At 37.4% G+C, this 18,288-nt stretch overlaps 1 protein-coding gene across 1 annotated transcript in view; it reads left to right on the top strand.

Moving 5' to 3' along the window:
* Positions 1 to 18,288, top strand: part of NR2C2 (nuclear receptor subfamily 2 group C member 2) — a 61,057-nt gene that overhangs the window by 19,410 nt on the left and 23,359 nt on the right. Inside the window, exons 3-7 of the mRNA XM_058168651.1 lie at positions 7,637 to 7,745; positions 8,280 to 8,480; positions 9,013 to 9,115; positions 15,337 to 15,516; positions 17,064 to 17,211. Of these exons, the coding sequence (XP_058024634.1) occupies positions 7,637 to 7,745; positions 8,280 to 8,480; positions 9,013 to 9,115; positions 15,337 to 15,516; positions 17,064 to 17,211 (741 nt within the window). The remainder of the gene's footprint in view (positions 1 to 7,636; positions 7,746 to 8,279; positions 8,481 to 9,012; positions 9,116 to 15,336; positions 15,517 to 17,063; positions 17,212 to 18,288) is intronic.

The following is an 18,288-nucleotide window of genomic DNA, read 5'->3' as shown; positions in this document are numbered from 1 at the left end:
AATCATAATTCTGTTATTGATATATTTTACTGCTTCATATCTTTTATATGGTAAGCAATGTTCCTTAACACATAATATTAATTCATACTTTGTAACTATTTTTATAACAATCACGATAATTATTAACATTGTCAGATAAAATACATTACTTTATTTGATTTTGCATTATTGAAGTCAGATTATTACTACATTCCTTAAGAATAAGTCTTGTACTAAGCAAACTATGTGCTTTCCTATTTCAAAATTGTCTAATGCAGTTTTTCCAAAATTAGTACTTTATGAAACTACTCTTGGCCATGGTGGCTGGGAATGAGGAGAGTTTTTCTTAAAACCATATAGATAGAAGCAGGTTGCCAAAGGCTTTTTATCTTTAGACTAAGATATATAAAGGTGAACTAGTAAGAAAAAAATTGTTTGTTATATTCATCATATTAATGCATGCATACTCACACATAATACAAAACTGTTTGAAATTAATATTTAAAACTAAATCCATATATTTGCATATTTTATTTCAAATGTCAATTGTTTAATATAGCTAGATATATATTATAGCTTGTGGCAAATAATTCTTCAGTGGCACAGATGACATTTTTTGTACTGTCCATTTCAAAAATGCCATGCAATTTTCTGAATGAAATGTACTTGTGCTTTTTAACCATCTTCTCTTCTGGGGAAAAAATCAGAATTCTTCTATAAATGGCAACTTTAATACAAGTTCACATATTTGTATCATTGGTCTGTTTCTTTTAATTCAAAGTATCGGCAATATAACATCAAGGATCAAGCTGAAAAGCTGCAAATAATTATCTATCCTAAATACCTTAATCTTGTAAGCCACCAAGAATCACTTCAAAGCAAGATGGGCAGCAAAATAAATAAATAAATAAAAAATAAAAAAATAAATAACCTTGTTTTGTATAAAAACATAGACTATATTAGACATTTTTTTACTCATTCTGTGATACTTCCAATTTATAGCTGTAAACGTAAACATTTTTTCCAAATACATTTTATTAAACTTTTATTACATTAAAAACATAAAATTTAAACATTTTTAGATAGCATTTCATGGAGTGTTTTTTGAGATCATTGTTAATTATATTTCTAGTTAAAATAAGTTAGTAAAAGGCATATTATTTGTGTTTAAAGTAAAAAAGATTTTGCTTGGAACTGGATTTTTCTCATTATGTACAGTACTACAAATAGTCATTGACTTATGACCATAATATCATAAGCCATAAGTCATAACAACCATAAAATGGTTCACCCACATGACCCGATTTTATGACCTTTTTTATGGTGGCCATTAAAAGTGCAATTATTGTAAAGTAACTGCCATGAGCGTTAAGCCAAATATCTGACGTGGGACAAGAGTCTTGGAACTACCTTGGGGGACTCTGTCATAACGTCAAACTTTGCCTAACGATTGAGTTGCTTTTGTGGCATAGTAACCTGTTTTATAAATTATGGCGGAAACCCCCGCCAGAGCACCAGAAACCGAAAGACCAGCTGGCCAGCACGTTCATTTGAACCAGCCAGCTGGTCTTCGGGTATCCGGCACTCCAGTGTGTGCGAAGACCAGAAACCAAAAGAGTAGCTAGCGATGGTGTACATGACCACAGGTTCGCCATCACAGCTATATGTAATTGATTTCTTTTTGACATTTATGTGAAAGGATATAAAGATGATTTATTTGAATATTTGGGTGCTATGTATTTTTTAAATTAACACATGATACAATTTACTTCAAAAAGTAATATGTGGGACCCAGGAAGTCCATGCTCCGTTTGCTTGCTTGTATTGTCATATGTCTAACATTTGAATAAGATTATTTTTTAAGCCTTCACGTGAACATGAAAATAAATTTTGGTAGAATGTCAAGATTGACACATAATATCAAACAATGGACTCATCTTACTGCGTGAACTTTAGGCTTGTACATTCTGTCTTGCATGTACTCCTTATATTATTATAGCAAACCATTGCTTACCATGATATCTTAAGTAGATATAGATACCACACCATTGAAATATAGAAAGAAGTCTGCTAATCCCTAACTATTTCCATCTGAGTTGAACTATTAAATTGACCACATTTATCTATATAAAATAATGTTCCAAATAATATTCTCTTGGAGGTGTTTGGAATTCCCCTTTCCTTCAATTCTGTTCTAAGAGACAACTAATAATTGATGACTAATATCTCTTAACTTGCCATCTTCTTGGAAATGACAAATATAGTTAGTACTGTAAAACAAAAGGATATTTAAATTAAATAAGTCTTATTTACAAAATGAAAAAGAGTTTATCAATCTTCTGTAAAGCCTTAAAGTCCTGGGTGTCACAATGTGAAGTTGAGTCAGTATATTGGATAGATCTGACAGATCTGTTTTTACACTGGCTGCTATTTTATGTGTCTTTTTAATTTTTAAAAAAATATTTTAGATGCCCAGTCGTTAATTTGAGATGGGCAGCCATAATTATTTATTCATTTTGTATCCCACATTTATATTTTTTGCAAATAACTTAGGATGGCAAACATCCAACATACCTTCTTCCTATTTCCCCTTAACAACATTCCGTTGAAGTAGGTTGGACTGAGAGAGTGACTGGGCCAAAGTCACCCAGCTGGTGTTTGTGGCTAAGATGGGACTTGAATTTATGATCTCCCACTTTCCAGCCTGATGCCTTCAACACTAGACCAAACTGGCTTTCTATATAAATAAATGTTGTTATCAGGAACTTGTCCACAACCTCCGTTTTACATGTTATACTATGTTTGGCAAAACGTTCTCTCGTTCAAAATATTTATCAAACGTTCTTAGGAGACCTTTTATGTAATACGTTGGTGGTGCAGTGGTTATAATGCAGTATGCATTATAACCAACCAGGATGGACTGCTGACTGTACTGTATTTTTATTGATGCGAAGATTTTCAACTGCGGACCTTCTTGCCCTGCGAGATTCCCCTCTCTCGCAGGTCTGGCCCTCCACACTATCGAGGGCACATCTCGAGGATGGGTTTTGGAACCCTGAGAGTTGGCATGCGAAATCTAGGAGGCTTAGGGGATTTTTAATGAAATGTTTTAATCGTTTTTTAGCAGGGAGTTTTAAGGGGAATTTTAAGGGGGGGAGGGAAACTGACGGGTTTGGTTCTGGGGGGTGGATGGGCCCGTCAGGGAAGGGGCTAGGTCCACCATGTGTTCGCGGCGGTAACTTAATAGGTCCTGGGGTTATGGCGAGGGGTGTCGTTCCAGTTTGTCAGGGTCGAGCTATTACTACGGTAAGTGGGAGAGGCAGATATGACGGAAGGGGGCCACATCAGGTTTCGGGGCTCGCTCGCTGTTTACGAGCGATTGCGTGCTCGCCCCCAGAAATTTCCCGTGACCCGAGTGGCCAGGATAATCGGGACCTGGGCCTCCGGCTGATGTTATGTAATGCCAGGTCCATGTTAATAAAGCCCCTGATTTCAGATCTTATTCAGGAAGGGACCGCGGACGTTATGGGCGTTACGGAGACCTGGTTGGGCACCGAAGGGGGGGTTCCCCTAGTGGAGATGTGCCCACCAGGCTCCCGAGCATTCCATCAGCCGAGGGCCCAGGGTAGGGGTGGAGGGGTGGCAGTTATCATCAAGGAGAGTCTGGAGCCGAGGAGACCACTGTGCCTCAGATAGCTGGGTGTGAATCCTCTTCGTGAAGTGGGGTCGAGAACTCAGGTGGGCTTGTTGATCACGTACCTGGCTCCTTGCTGCGTGACTACAGCCCTGCCTGAGTTGTTGGAGTTGCTGGCCGGGTTGGCAGTTGAGACCCCCAGACTGCTGGTCATGGGGGATTTCAATTTGCCATCAGCCGGCGTAGCATCCTCGACAGCTCAGGAGTTCATGGCTTCCATGACGGCCATGGACCTGATTCAGTTAATTGACGGCCCTACCCACGTCGGGGGAGGTACCCTAGACCTGATTTTTATCTCTGGCCAGTGGTTTAATGATCTGGTTTTAAATGATTTAGTTGTGGAACCTTTGTCATGGTCAGATCATTTTCTCCTTCGTCTAGACTTTCTGACCGCTACCCACCATCGCAGGGAGACGGAACCAATGCGTTGGTTCCGTCCCAGGCGCCTGATGGACCCGGAGAGGTTCCTGACGGAGCTTGGGCCGCTTCGAACACCTGTCCCACGACTCGACTGAAGAGCTAGTTGCGGCCTGGGAACGGGCCGCGCTGGAGCTTTGGACCGTGTCGTGCCTTTGCGGCCTCTGACCCGCGCCGGTCTCAACCAGCTCCTTGGTTCTCCGAGGAGCTGAGGGAGATGAAGCGCGGAGAAGACGCCTAGAGAGTGCCTGGAGATCCAGCCGCCTGAGGTTGACCGACACTAGTTAGGTCCTATAGTAGGACCTACCTAGTGGCAATGAGGGCTGCGGCGTTCCCACGCTTCCTCCCTCATTGCGCCGGCAGATAACCGCCCGCCGCCCTGTTTCGGTGACCCGCCGCTCCTCCAACAGGAGGGGCGGAGGACCCCTACAAGGCGTGCCGAGGAGTTTAACGGTTATCTATACGACAAAATCGCTCAGCTTCGGGACGGATTGGATCAAAATTGGGTAGATCCAGGCGAGGGTTCCGAGGCCCGTCTTGTTGAGGTGGTTTGGGATGACTTTGATCCTGTGACTCCGAGGACATGGACAGGTTGCTGGGCAGGCTGAACGCCACCACATGTTTACTGGATCCGTGCCTCCTGGTTAGTACTGGCTACTCAGGAGGTGACACGAGGCTGGCTCCAGGGATTACAAATGCTTCTCTGCGGGAGGGGTCTTTCCGCGGCCTTGAAAGAGGCTGTGGTGAGACCCTCCTCAAGAAGCCTTCCTGGACCCAGCTGTTTTAGGGAACTATCGCCAGTCTCCAATCTTCGCCACGGCGAAGGTTGTAGAGAGTGTGGTGGCATGTCAGCTACCCCAGTACCTGGATGAAGCTGTCTATCTAGACCCGCTCCAGTCCGGCTTCTGGCCCGGATACAGTACGGAGACAGCTTTGGTCGCGCTGGTGGATGATCTCTGGAGGGCCAGGATAGGGGTTACCTCTGCCCTGGTCCTATTAGACCTCTCAGCGGCTTTTGATACCATCGACCATGGTATCCTGCTGCGCCGGTTGGAGGGGTTGGGAGTGGAGGCACCGCTTATCGGTGGTTCTCCTCCTACCTCTCTGATCGGACGCAGACGGTGTTGACAGGGGGCAGAGATCACCCAAGGTGCCTCATGTGGGTGCCGCAGGGTCGATTCTCTCACCCTCCTGTTCAACATCTATATGAAGCCGCTGGGTGAGATCATCAGTGGCTTTGGGGTGAGATACCAACTGTACGCTGATGACACCCAGCTGTACTTTTCCACCCCGGCCACCCCAGTGAAGCTGTCAAGTGTTGTCCCGGTGTCTGGAAGCCGACGGGTCTGGATGGGGAGGAACAGGCTCAAACTTAATCCTCCAAGACGGAGTGGCTGTGGATGCCGGCACCTCGGTACAGTCAGCTGCAGATGCGGCTGTCTGTCGGGGTGAATCATTGGCCCCGATGGAGAAGGTACGCAACTTGGGCGTGCTCCTGGATGGCCGGTTGTCCTTTGAAGACCATTTGGCGACCGTCTCCAGGAGAGCATTTTATCAGGTTCGCCTGATCCGCCAGTTGCGCCCCTTCCTGGACCGGGATGCCTTATGCACAGTCACTCATGCCCTTGTTACCTCTCGCCTGGACTACTGCAATGCTCTCTACATGGGGCTCCCCTTGAAGAGCACCCGGAGACTTCAGCTAGTTCAGAACGCGGCTGCGCGGGTTATTGAGGGAGCGTCTCGGAGCTCCCACATAACACCTATCCTGCGCAGACTGCACTGGCTACCTGTTGTTTTCCGGGTGCGCTTCAAGGTATTGGTTACCACCTTTAAAGCGCTCCATGGCTTAGGACCGGGCTATCTACGGGACCGCCTACTGCCGGCTTCTATCTCCCATCGTCCGCACGCCCCACAGAGAGGGACTCTCAGGGTGCCGTCAGCCAAACAGTGTCGACTGGCGGCCCCAGGGGAGGCCCTTCTGTGGGGGAGCTCCGACCCTGTGGAACGAACTTCCCCTCGGACTTCGACAATTACCTGACCTTAGGACCTTTCGCCGCGAACTTAAAACTTATTTATTTCATATGGCTGGACTAGCCTGATTTTTATTTTTATTGGATGGGTTTTTAAAATTGTGGTATTTTACAGGGGAGTATGTTTTTTAACGTTTTGGGCATTTGAATTAGTTTTTTAAGGGTTGTTTTTAAATTATTGTGTGTATTTATATTTTATCTGCCTGTTCACCGCCCTGAGTCCTTCGGGAGAAGGGCGGTATACAAATTAAAATATTATTATTATTATTATTATTATTATTATTATTATTATTATTATTATTATTATTATTATTATTATTATTATTATTATTATTATTATTATTATTATTATTAGTATCACATACATATGCTGCCTACAGCATTGAGTTCAATCCTAACAGGATTCAAAATTGACTTAGCCTTTCATCCTTCTGAAGTTGGTAAAATGAGGACAGATTGTTGGACGCAATATGCAAATTATGTTGACATGTAAACTATCCAGAGAGTACTGTAAAGCATTATGGGATGGTAATGCTTTGCCATCCTCTTTGAAGAAAGACTTCGAAACGTTCCAACACAAGAATGGTTTTACCTATGCCCCTAGAGGAAATAGAAACAATTTCATAGGTCCTCTTGAAGTGTCTTTTTTTTTTACAGGACATGGCATATAGTCACCCAAGATCACTTGCTTTCTTTTAGCTGACAGCTCAGTAAATATTTGTAGAAGGATTACCAGATTTCTTGTAATTGCTGTTGCTGCAAGACAGTTAATTATATAGCAGTCTTGTTAATTTGTTTACTCTAAGGTGATTTGTATTCCTTTTGGCTTGATTGGTAGGTTTTAATGCTCTTTATTTATTCTTCTGGTTGCTTTAATACATGCAGTATTTTAGTTTTATCTTCTATTCTTTGTCTTCTGACTATAAATTTAAAAACAATTCTAATTTTAATAATTATTTAATTACCATTTATCTTAGCTGTTGCATTGGGCTGTATATATTAAAATGTGCTTGATATTTTGGTCTCCGAGGGCATATAACCTCCAAATAGTTTACATTATTACCTTTAAATAATATTTCTTTTTAATCAATGCCACATATATTTTTTAAACTATCCTTATCTTCACATCCAAAGAGACAGGTAATTGAATTCCATTTCCTGGATTCCCTATTAAGAGAATGGTAATGCATGAAACAATTTTATTAGTGCACTGTGTCTGAAACGTTTCTTTCCTGATGGAAGGTTCTAGTCTACAATGCAAAAATAAAATGACATAGATACCACATTCCGCATACCAGCTTCTCTTCTGAAGCCCTTAGAGCCTGTGAAACTGATTTGGAAGGCGTTCTTTGGAGTTTGAAAGCAAAATAAGTTCCTTATAACTTGGAGAATATTGAACATGTACTCTGCTATTCCCCCAATCAAATGGTTTGAATTATTTGATAAAATATTAAGTTATATAATATTCATTGTGTTGTTTTGCCGTATGTATGTTTTTTCATAAATCATTCTACGTCCAAACTGTCCAGTCAACCTTATCTGAAACTCCAGTGATGACCAGCCCTTCCCAGCGCATCCAGATAATCTCCACAGATTCCACTGTATCATCACCGCAACGTATTCAGGTATAGACTTATTTTCTAAATAAAGTCTGTTTCATCACTTTCTGCTTAATATGTAACACCAAATAATAGAGCATTTTAATTTCATTTTTTTTATGTAATAATTCCAAACCTAATATGTAATTTTATAGTTATTTAGTGACAATGTACAAAGAGCAGATTTACTATGAGAAAGTGATCTACTTACTTGAGAGGTTTTATTTTATTATTAGAACTATGTTTTTGTAAGCATCTTATGAGAGAGCCTTCTCTTCTATTTGTATGTACTGGTGGACAGTACATGTTTGAAGACAGTTTCTTGTTTCATTTTGAGTAATCATGTACGTATTCGAAACACCTGTTGGTAGAATCTTTCCATTTTTACTATAGCATTTCTTTCTTTTTTGCGTAACCTGCATCCATAATTTGGAAACAGGAAAAACAGCATCCTTAAATAATGGCCTATAATTCTTAAAAGTGAACTTAAAGCTTGTTAAATTTATTTTTTTAATGTGTTAAATTTATTTTCACACAATAATGTTTTTCTTTTTGTTATAGATTGTCACAGATCAGCAAACAGGGCAGAAAATTCAAATAGTGACAGCAGTGGATTCATCAGTATCCCCAAAGCAACAATTTATACTTGCTAGTCCAGATGGTCCTGGAACAGGGAAAGTAATACTAGCTGCACCTGAGACTTCTAATACCAAGCAACTTATTTTTACTACAACAGATAATATTGTGCCAGGCAGAATACAGGTAAACACCACAGTTAAAAAATGATACATATTGGATAGTCAGACTTAAGTGCATGCAGAAAAATAGCTTATACTTTAACTAATTAGCATGGGTCTGTAGAATTTATATTCTAGTCTCCACATCATATTGCTAAAATAGCTCAACAAAAATCAGATGATCTCAAAATATAGAAACAAAGCTAAAGATGTTAAGATTATATAGATCAACATTGTCATATTACGCAAACAAGGCAAGAGGCAGTGGATTACATTGTCTTGAGGCAATTAGTAGATGGCTGCCATGTGTATGAATCACTATAACTTTCCCTTACATTATCAATTACCATGTAAACTTTTAAGCCTTTTTCTTGCTGGCTTTGCTATACTGTTGGGGTTTTTTTATAATTTTTCCACATGTCTTCCCTTTCTGCATGTTTATTTTGCAGTTGCACAACTATGGCACAGCTGTGTTTTATGTTTAAAAATTTGCAGCATCTTTTAAATACAATTTCAAATAGAAATTATACTACAAACTATTAAATGTTTCATTTTAGATTGTCACTGACTCTGCCTCTGTGGAACGTTTATTAGCTAAAACTGATGTCCAGCGGCCACAGGTAGTAGAGTACTGTGTTGTCTGTGGAGACAAAGCATCAGGTAAGATGCCAAGCTACATGGTTGAAAGAACACATTTGCCTAAACACTCACACAGTACTAATCTTTCACTGAAAGGCAGGTTTGGTGAGGATAAAAACAGAACAAACTTTTTTGGCAGAAGTGGGGATTCTTCAAGAAAGTAAAAAAAAAAACCTGACTTATAGTGACTAATATCACTATTGTAATGGTGACATTTTTCATTTTCCATAGACTTCCTGGCCCCTAAGTGCACATTATACCTTTTAGTCACATATGCAGTGAGAATATCTTCCAGAGTTCCCAGGAACTTTACTATGGTTCTCAGTAGAGAGGGGCAGCACCATAGAAATTGTGTTGCCTAACAATGGAATTTCATGGGGTGTTGAAGGAAGCAAGGTGGTACAACTAAAGAGACAAAATCTAATTTTTGAGTACTAGTTTGGCCTCAGAGCAAAAGAATAGAACATACTGTCTGGGAAGATTTTAGACTGACTCAATTAAATGTTTGAATACTTTTGGTTCCATGTAAAAACCATTTGATTTTTTTAAAAAATTGACTTAAGTTCAAAGGAAGTAAGGTGAAGAGCACAAGACTCACAGTGATTTTAGCTCTGTTTAAAGTAGGACAGAAGAAAGGATCGCTAGACAATGAATACAACACACGTTCTAAAGAACAGATAGCTTTCCTTTCATTTTTGTCTTTTGACTGAGTTTTAAGCTGAACTGATTCATTTTAATAAAAACTAGGTAGGGAATTTTCAAATCCAGATGAGGCCATGAATTCTTCAATGTACTAATTTATTAGGTGCAGATTTCTTCAGAAGATAAATGCTATCTAGATTTTTCATTGGTCAGTTTGTAGATTTCAGTAATTCGCTTGATTAAAAGTTTTGTTATTGTTTTTGTGCGATTCACAAGAATATTTCTCCTGATTGAGTTAATGCAAAAGACACATAAATAGTGACTTTTTATTAAAACCAACTAGCCATATCATCAAAATAATTTTTCTTCTTTCTGCTTGAATCATAGCTCTTCAGTTATTTTCCAGAACAAAAGAAACTTGAGACTACTAGGGTAATACTAGTGCAATAAGTATTTATTTTTTAAAAAGTATATCATGATAAAGCCGCTTGACCATAGCAAGTGAGCATTTTTTCTGAAGGAATAGGGAAAGAGCACTGACTCATTCTTTAAAGCCTCAGACAAGAATGAGAAATATTCAGAACTTTTTTCTCCTCATCCCCTATAAACTGTCTGAATAAGGTTGGTCAAATTTTGCTTTATCATAAACCCTAAGATGATAAATAACTGTGTATGCTTTGTTGATAAATCTGAACAAGAAATAAATAGTGCTTTGAGTAATTAAATTATAATCTGTATATCAAATGGAACATTTATACAACAATACAACTTTATAAAATACATCTTTTGCTTTAGGACTTTCTTTTCTTTAGAATAAAGCAATCATATTTAAAACTATTTTTGTAATGGTTAGGTTAAGCTTGTTTTCTTTTACATAATTATTGAAATATGGACAAAACTATTTTTGAGGTAGCCATGATTATTGTTTTATGTTTAAAAATTTGCAGCATCTTTTAAATACAATTTCAAATAGAAATTATACTACAAACTATTAAATGTTTCATTTTAGATTGTCACTGACTCTGCCTCTGTGGAACGTTTATTAGCTAAAACTGATGTCCAGCGGCCACAGGTAGTAGAGTACTGTGTTGTCTGTGGAGACAAAGCATCAGGTAAGATGCCAAGCTACATGGTTGAAAGAACACATTTGCCTAAACACTCACACAGTACTAATCTTTCACTGAAAGGCAGGTTTGGTGAGGATAAAAACAGAACAAACTTTTTTGGCAGAAGTGGGGATTCTTCAAGAAAGTAAAAAAAAAACCTGACTTATAGTGACTAATATCACTATTGTAATGGTGACATTTTTCATTTTCCATAGACTTCCTGGCCCCTAAGTGCACATTATACCTTTTAGTCACATATGCAGTGAGAATATCTTCCAGAGTTCCCAGGAACTTTACTATGGTTCTCAGTAGAGAGGGGCAGCACCATAGAAATTGTGTTGCCTAACAATGGAATTTCATGGGGTGTTGAAGGAAGCAAGGTGGTACAACTAAAGAGACAAAATCTAATTTTTGAAGTACTAGTTTGGCCTCAGAGCAAAAGAATAGAACATAATGTCTGGGAAGATTTTAGACTGACTCAATTAAATGTTTGAATACTTTTGGTTCCATGTAAAAACCATTTGATTTTTTTTAAAAAATTGACTTAAGTTCAAAGGAAGTAAGGTGAAGAGCACAAGACTCACAGTGATTTTAGCTCTGCTTAAAGTAGGACAGAAGAAAGGATCGCTAGACAATGAATACAACACACGTTCTAAAGAACAGATAGCTTTCCTTTCATTTTTGTCTTTTGACTGAGTTTTCAGTTGGCTGATTCATTTTAATAAAAACTAGGTAGGGAATTTTCAAATCCAGATGAGGCCATGAATTCTTCAATGTACTAATTTATTAGGTGCAGATTTCTTCAGAAGACAAATGCTATCTAGATTTTTCATTGGTCAGTTTGTAGATTTCAGTAATTCGCTTGATTAAAAGTTTTGTTATTGTTTTTGTGCGATTCACAAGAATATTTCTCCTGATTGAGTTAATGCAAAAGACACATAAATAGTGACTTTTTATTAAAACCAACTAGCCATATCATCAAAATAATTTTTCTTCTTTCTGCTTGAATCATAGCTCTTCAGTTATTTTCCAGAACAAAAGAAACTTGAGACTACTAGGGTAATACTAGTGCAATAAGTATTTATTTTTTTAAAAGTATGTCATGATAAAGCCGCTTGACCATAGCAAGTGAGCATTTTTTCTGAAGGAATAGGGAAAGAGCACTGACTCATTCTTTAAAGCCTCAGACAAGAATGAGAAATATTCAGAACTTTTTTCTCCTCATCCCCTATAAACTGTCTGAATAAGGTTGGTCAAATTTTGCTTTATCATAAACCCTAAGATGATAAATAACTGTGTATGCTTTGTTGATAAATCTGAACAAGAAATAAATAGTGCTTTGAGTAATTAAATTATAATCTGTATATCAAATGGAACATTTATACAACAATACAACTTTATAAAATACATCTTTTGCTTTAGGACTTTCTTTTCTTTAGAATAAAGCAATCATATTTAAAACTATTTTTGTAATGGTTAGGTTAAGCTTGTTTTCTTTTACATAATTATTGAAATATGGACAAAACTATTTTTGAGGTAGCCATGATTATTGTTGTATATTTATTTTGGATTCATATTGCTATTAATAACAGTAATTACAGGTAGTCCTTGACTTACAACCCAAAATTTCCATTGCTAAGTAAGACAGTTGTTAAGTGAGTTTTGCCCCATTTTACAACTTTTATTGCCACGGTTGTTAAGTGAATCACTGCTGTTATGTTAGTAACACAGTTTTTAAGAGAATCTGCTTTCTGCGTTGACTTTGCTTCTCTGAAGGTCGTAATAGGTGATTGTGTGACCCTGGGACACTGCAGCTGTCATAAATACCAAGCGTCCAGATTTTGATTCCGTGACCACGGGGATGCTGTAACGGTCATAAGTGCGAAAAACGGTCATGTCACTTTTTTTCAGTGCTGTTGCAACTTCAGTCACTAAATGAATGGGTGTATGTTGAGGACTACTTGTCTGCACAATCATTACTTTGCTTCAGCCTTCAAGGGAAAGTGGGATCATATTTTGAAAGAATCAGATTTGCAGGTACAAACCATTACACTTGCACACCCAAATCTTGAGCCTTATCAGAATATGCTCCAGACAGGAATAAGTTCTGATTAGATTCTAGTTCTGTTTTCACAAGATCCATAACTAACATGGAAAGCTAAGTTGCAGTACTGAAGAATATGTAGTTTAAAGTTAACTGTTGGGTTCTTATTGCCCTCTGAATTTGATTGTTTACCTGCAGATATTTGATTACCAAACTAGATAACTAACAACCAGTATGCGGGACAAACATGTAGAAAATTGGTAGAATGCATGGTGTCATGGTGAAAGATCCTTAATTTCTTATCAAATTCACAATTTCAATTGGGAAACTTGATATTTGAGATCGTCAAATCCAAAGATGTTAGAGATTCCTTGGGTACTTGACACTTTGACAAATCAACCATCAACAAGCAGAGATAAAGCCCTTTTATATACAGATATCCTCAACTTACAAGTGGTCACTTAGTGACTTTTTGAAGTTACAACAGGCCCCCCCCCAAAAGGACCCAGTTCTGGATTTCTGATGGCTGCCCCCCTGCTGTCACATGATCATACATTTCATATTTATGAACTGTCCGTGTCCCTCAAAGAGGAACACTGGGTGGCATAAAATAAAACATTAAAATATAAAACTGTGTATGAAAATTACACTGTTAAAGTTTTAAAATTAAAATTTTAAACATAAAATTTTTTAAGTTGGCATGAATAATTAAATCCGGCTAAAAATTAGTTGACAAAGGTAAAGGGAGGTTTCTCATGGCACTAACCAATCCCACAACTGTGCTCCTTTGAGCTCCCCATACAAGGGCCAGGGTCATGTTTTAACCCCTTTTCGGAGGCCAGGAGAGTAAGGCCCACTTCACCTCTGGGATAAGAATATTCCAAAGGGCAGGGTCAACAGCAGGGAAGATTCTGTTCCTAGAGTTCTTTAATTGACAGGATCTGCAACATATCTTCCTTGTCTGATTGGGTGATACAGTCGAATGTGATAGGACGGAGCTGGTTCCATAAATAGTGGCTCAATGCCTTTTTTGCTGAAAACTCTGCAACTCTGGTTTCCAGCAAAAATGACCCATAGCAACAATGGGTTCTTTTTATGACCATAGCAGTTATTTAACAACTGACTCAAAAAAGGTCATAAAAATAGTTCCAGTTACATACTCATCCACTTTATGTCTTTGGTCATAAGTTGAGTTACAAAGTTAAATTGAGGATGGTGGTAACTATTCCATTTAAAAGATATAATCAAAAATTTCCCCCAAAAGCAGGAAATAGCATCAGATAAGCAATCAAGAAAGAAACAATATCCTAATTAAGGAACCATGAAGGAAGAAGCCACACCTCAATCTAGACTGGCAGGGAGAGTTTGTTTTGCTTTAAGTGACAGCATTAACATAACTTTGGCTGCTGGCTCTGTTAAAAGATTTATAGTTTTTATTGCTTGGTTTTACAGTTATTCACCATTCTGATACTTTCATGGTGACAAACAGACAAGGTATATGAATGAATGAACGAATGAATGAATGTCATATAAATAGTCATCAAGTTACAACCATTTATTCAGTCATAGTTAAAAGTTATGTTGACATTGAATGAAAGGACTTGTCCTCAAACCTGTCCTTAAAGTTCCATCCATGCAGTATCCCCACAGTCATGTTAACAAAATTTGGTTGTTTGGTAACTAGTTCGTACTTAAAACAGGTTGCAGTATCCCCCAGTCATATGATCACAATTGCCAACCTTCTCTGCTGGCTTCCCACAAGCGAAGTCGGTGGGGAAAATCTCAAGTTGCTTGGGTAAGGCTCTTCCCTTCCTGGTTTTTCTTGACTAACGCACACACCATGTTCTCCCTCCCCCTCACTTGCTCACCCCCACCAGCACACTCCTTCCCTGGCCTCCCATAGACATACAGCCACCAGCACCTTTCTTTCTCGGCCTCCCTGTGCTTACACTGCATTGTAGCATATCCCTTGCTCATGTGCAGCCTGTGCTCAGCCACCCCCTCCTTCTGCTTCTTGTTTATTAAAGGGAGGTGGAATTATGTTGTGTTAGAATTACGATAACATCTGGGACTACCTGAATTGCTGTTGCTAAGTGATAGGGTGTGTTATGTCACTCTTTACAACTGTTATCATTTAGTGACTGCAATCCCAGCCCCAGTTGCCATTGTAACTGAAGGACTGACTATATGTGGCCTGTAACTGGCTTACACACCAAATACATCTTAGTTTACTGCAATAATATAAAACAGTACTACTATGATGTAGAACCTCAAAAAAAATCCAGGAAAGCCCTTTGAGTTATAAAAATTAAATTTTATAAAAATTGTAAGATTAAAAGCAAACTGACAGAACCATTGAAAAGTGAGTATTGCATAAATAAAAGTTGTTTTAAAATGTACTTTTTATTGTAATCATCATAGTTTCTTAGATTTCCCCCCTCTTTTTTAAGGTCGTCATTATGGTGCTGTCAGTTGTGAAGGATGCAAAGGCTTTTTTAAAAGAAGTGTGAGGAAAAATCTGACCTATAGTTGCCGTAGCAACCAGGATTGTATCATCAATAAACACCACAGGAATCGTTGCCAGTTTTGTCGGCTCAAAAAATGTCTTGAGATGGGAATGAAAATGGAATGTGAGTCTCCAGTCCGTAACATGTTTCTTTTCTAACAAAAAATAATGGATAGGAGTTTGGTCATTTCTGTGATTAAAAGTTGTTTCTGTTGTTTCTGTTATTCTATTATTATTATTATACTGTTTGCATAGTCCTAGTCAAACTGTTTGACACTAATCTTTGGCTGAGCTTTACATTTAAATCTTCAAACATTCAGAGGTTGTGCGTAAATGAAACAGTAAAATGTTTCAATTGGTATATTGATTGATGGAAATGTGATGATATTCAAAACCAAATGATTATTCTGATTTTGGGAGAGTTTATATCCTGAATATGGTAGTATATTAAAAAACACTAAGAGAAGGGATCAATTTTGACAGAACTGGGGAATGTATCTGCAATACAGGTTAAAATAAAGAGTCTCTAGTGTTAAATAAATCACTAACATCTTGGTTGTTCAGATCAAGAACAAAGACAGGATGTGCAATGTCTGACTGGTACTAAGAAAGTCCAGTTGCTTTTGGAAAAGCATCTCAGACAATCATGAGCTTGGATGATTGAGAATCTCCATAGACATAAACCCAAATATGAAGTTTCAGGAGTTCCCTCCATCACACGGTGATGTAACTGCACTTCAGGCACTCAGTAACCGGGCCACATTTACAGTTGTCTGCAGTGTCCCATGGTCATGTAGCACAATGGTTTCACAATGGTTTTGCTGAAAACCAGCATTTACTTCTGGTTTTTTGGCAAAACCATGCCCATAGCAAACCATTGGTTTGTTTAATAACTGCAAATTCATTTTATAACCACAGTGATTCACTTTTCAACTGCTGTAAAAAATACTATAAAATTGGGCTGGTAATGTAACTGACCATTTTCCGACCATCACAAATTATAACTGGGACTAACTTGTAAGTTGTCAGTTTCAACTTACTTTACTACAAATTGGGATTCTTTGGAAAAATGCTAAGAGTCACCACTGTTTCTGTATGTCTTTTGAATTTAACTATATTTCATAAATGTCTATCTAGTGTGATACACTGTTCAAGTTGGTTCACAATGGTTCACTAGTTAACTGATATTGGTATTAAAATTGATACAAGATTACAATTAGTATCATTACTAATGGTTTCAGGGCTTTCCCCCTGCATTTAAAATGTTGTATTTGTGCTTTATTTTTCTGAGACCACAAATAACATGGAAAAAACTTTATAATTATTTTTGTATGTAGTGTTGCATATTTGCAAATTGTTGCTTAATTTGACACAACCTGTAAATTTCTACTTTTTTGTTGTTATTGTTCATTTCTTTATTCTTTTTTTCTTGGTTGTGTTTTTAAATATCTGTTAAAATAAAATTAAAAAGTTCTAAATAGCTTAGTGCCATTAGTATATTATAGAAAACATCCCCAGACAACTTTTATCCTATGTATCGCAACAGGCAATAGGGTCAGTATATAGACCACACCTTTGGTTAAAATGAAGCTTAAATGTGAGCTAATGCTTTTAAGAATCTATGTGTTGCATAGAGTTTTAAATCTCTGTATTTGTTGTGTTGTGATGTAGCTGTACAGAGTGAAAGGAAGCCTTTTGATGTACAGCGTGAGAAACCAACCAACTGTGCTGCTTCAACAGAAAAAATATATATTAGAAAGGACTTAAGAAGTCCTCTGATAGCAACCCCAACATTTGTTGCAGATAAAGATGGGGCTAGGTAAGTAATCAATGTGTCTTTAAAGCCCTTTTAAGAGTTAAATATTTAAGTTGTGAAAACATTTCAATATTATTCAGAAAGTTACTAAATTAAACAAAACCTAGTTTTATTTTCTTATGAATTGAAACACTATTTTTATTTTACCTATTAATTTTGCCCAATTTTAAAACATAGAATAACAAATAATAATAAGTGAAAGAAACAAAAACCAAAATAGTATGAGAAAGATTTCATTTTCATACACTCTTTTCATTCATTTTAGAACTATTTTCTTGTCTGTATAGGTATAGCATATCCTTGAGGATAAGACCATTCACAGATATGTAGACTCAAAATTTTCATATCTTATTCTTAAATGAATTTATCCATGATAGTATTCAACCTATATATATGCTTCAAGAAAAAAAACCTACTTATCATAGATAAGCCTATCCAAACCCATTATTTTGGATGTATTTTGGCACCTAACATTCTGGAATTATATGTATGTATATACAATGCAATATCTAAAGTATAAATCATTAGAGAGAGAGAGACCAGTGTTTTGGGGTTTTTTTTTACAGTGAGAACCATGTTCAGACTTGAACCTGGAATATATATCTACCTTGTATAAAGGCAGTTTAGCCTGTAATTTACACTCATAGCCAAAACTGATCCAAAATGTTTAAATAAACAATAATGAAATGGAGTTGTATGAATCTTTCCATTGAGGATTTGTATGTGTTTAAAGAGTAGTAATATAAAAAAATCCTCTCATTAAAAAAAAATCATTATATCATTGACATTCTGAGTCCATCAGAGATGAGACAAAAGTTATTTAGTATTTATAAAATAAATTTATGTATTTAAACTATTTATATATCTGCACATTTCATTGCTACAACTTTGAGTAGCAGACAATAAATTAAAACCAAAACCAGCAGAACAATCCAAAATAATGGGGAAAAGTACAGCAACAATTGTATACCATGTGCCAGAGATTCAAAGAAATGATTTAATCTTTCATTTGATAGATAACCAACATATAGACCAATCAGCTGGGCTCATCTAACATTCCAGTTCAAATTCATGAGAAAA

This window comes from Ahaetulla prasina, chromosome 2, assembly GCF_028640845.1.
Source record: "Ahaetulla prasina isolate Xishuangbanna chromosome 2, ASM2864084v1, whole genome shotgun sequence".
Taxonomy (NCBI): Eukaryota; Metazoa; Chordata; class Lepidosauria; order Squamata; family Colubridae; genus Ahaetulla; species Ahaetulla prasina.
The sequence above is the reverse complement of the archived record's forward strand: the minus strand, read 5'-3'. Positions and strand labels throughout refer to the sequence as shown.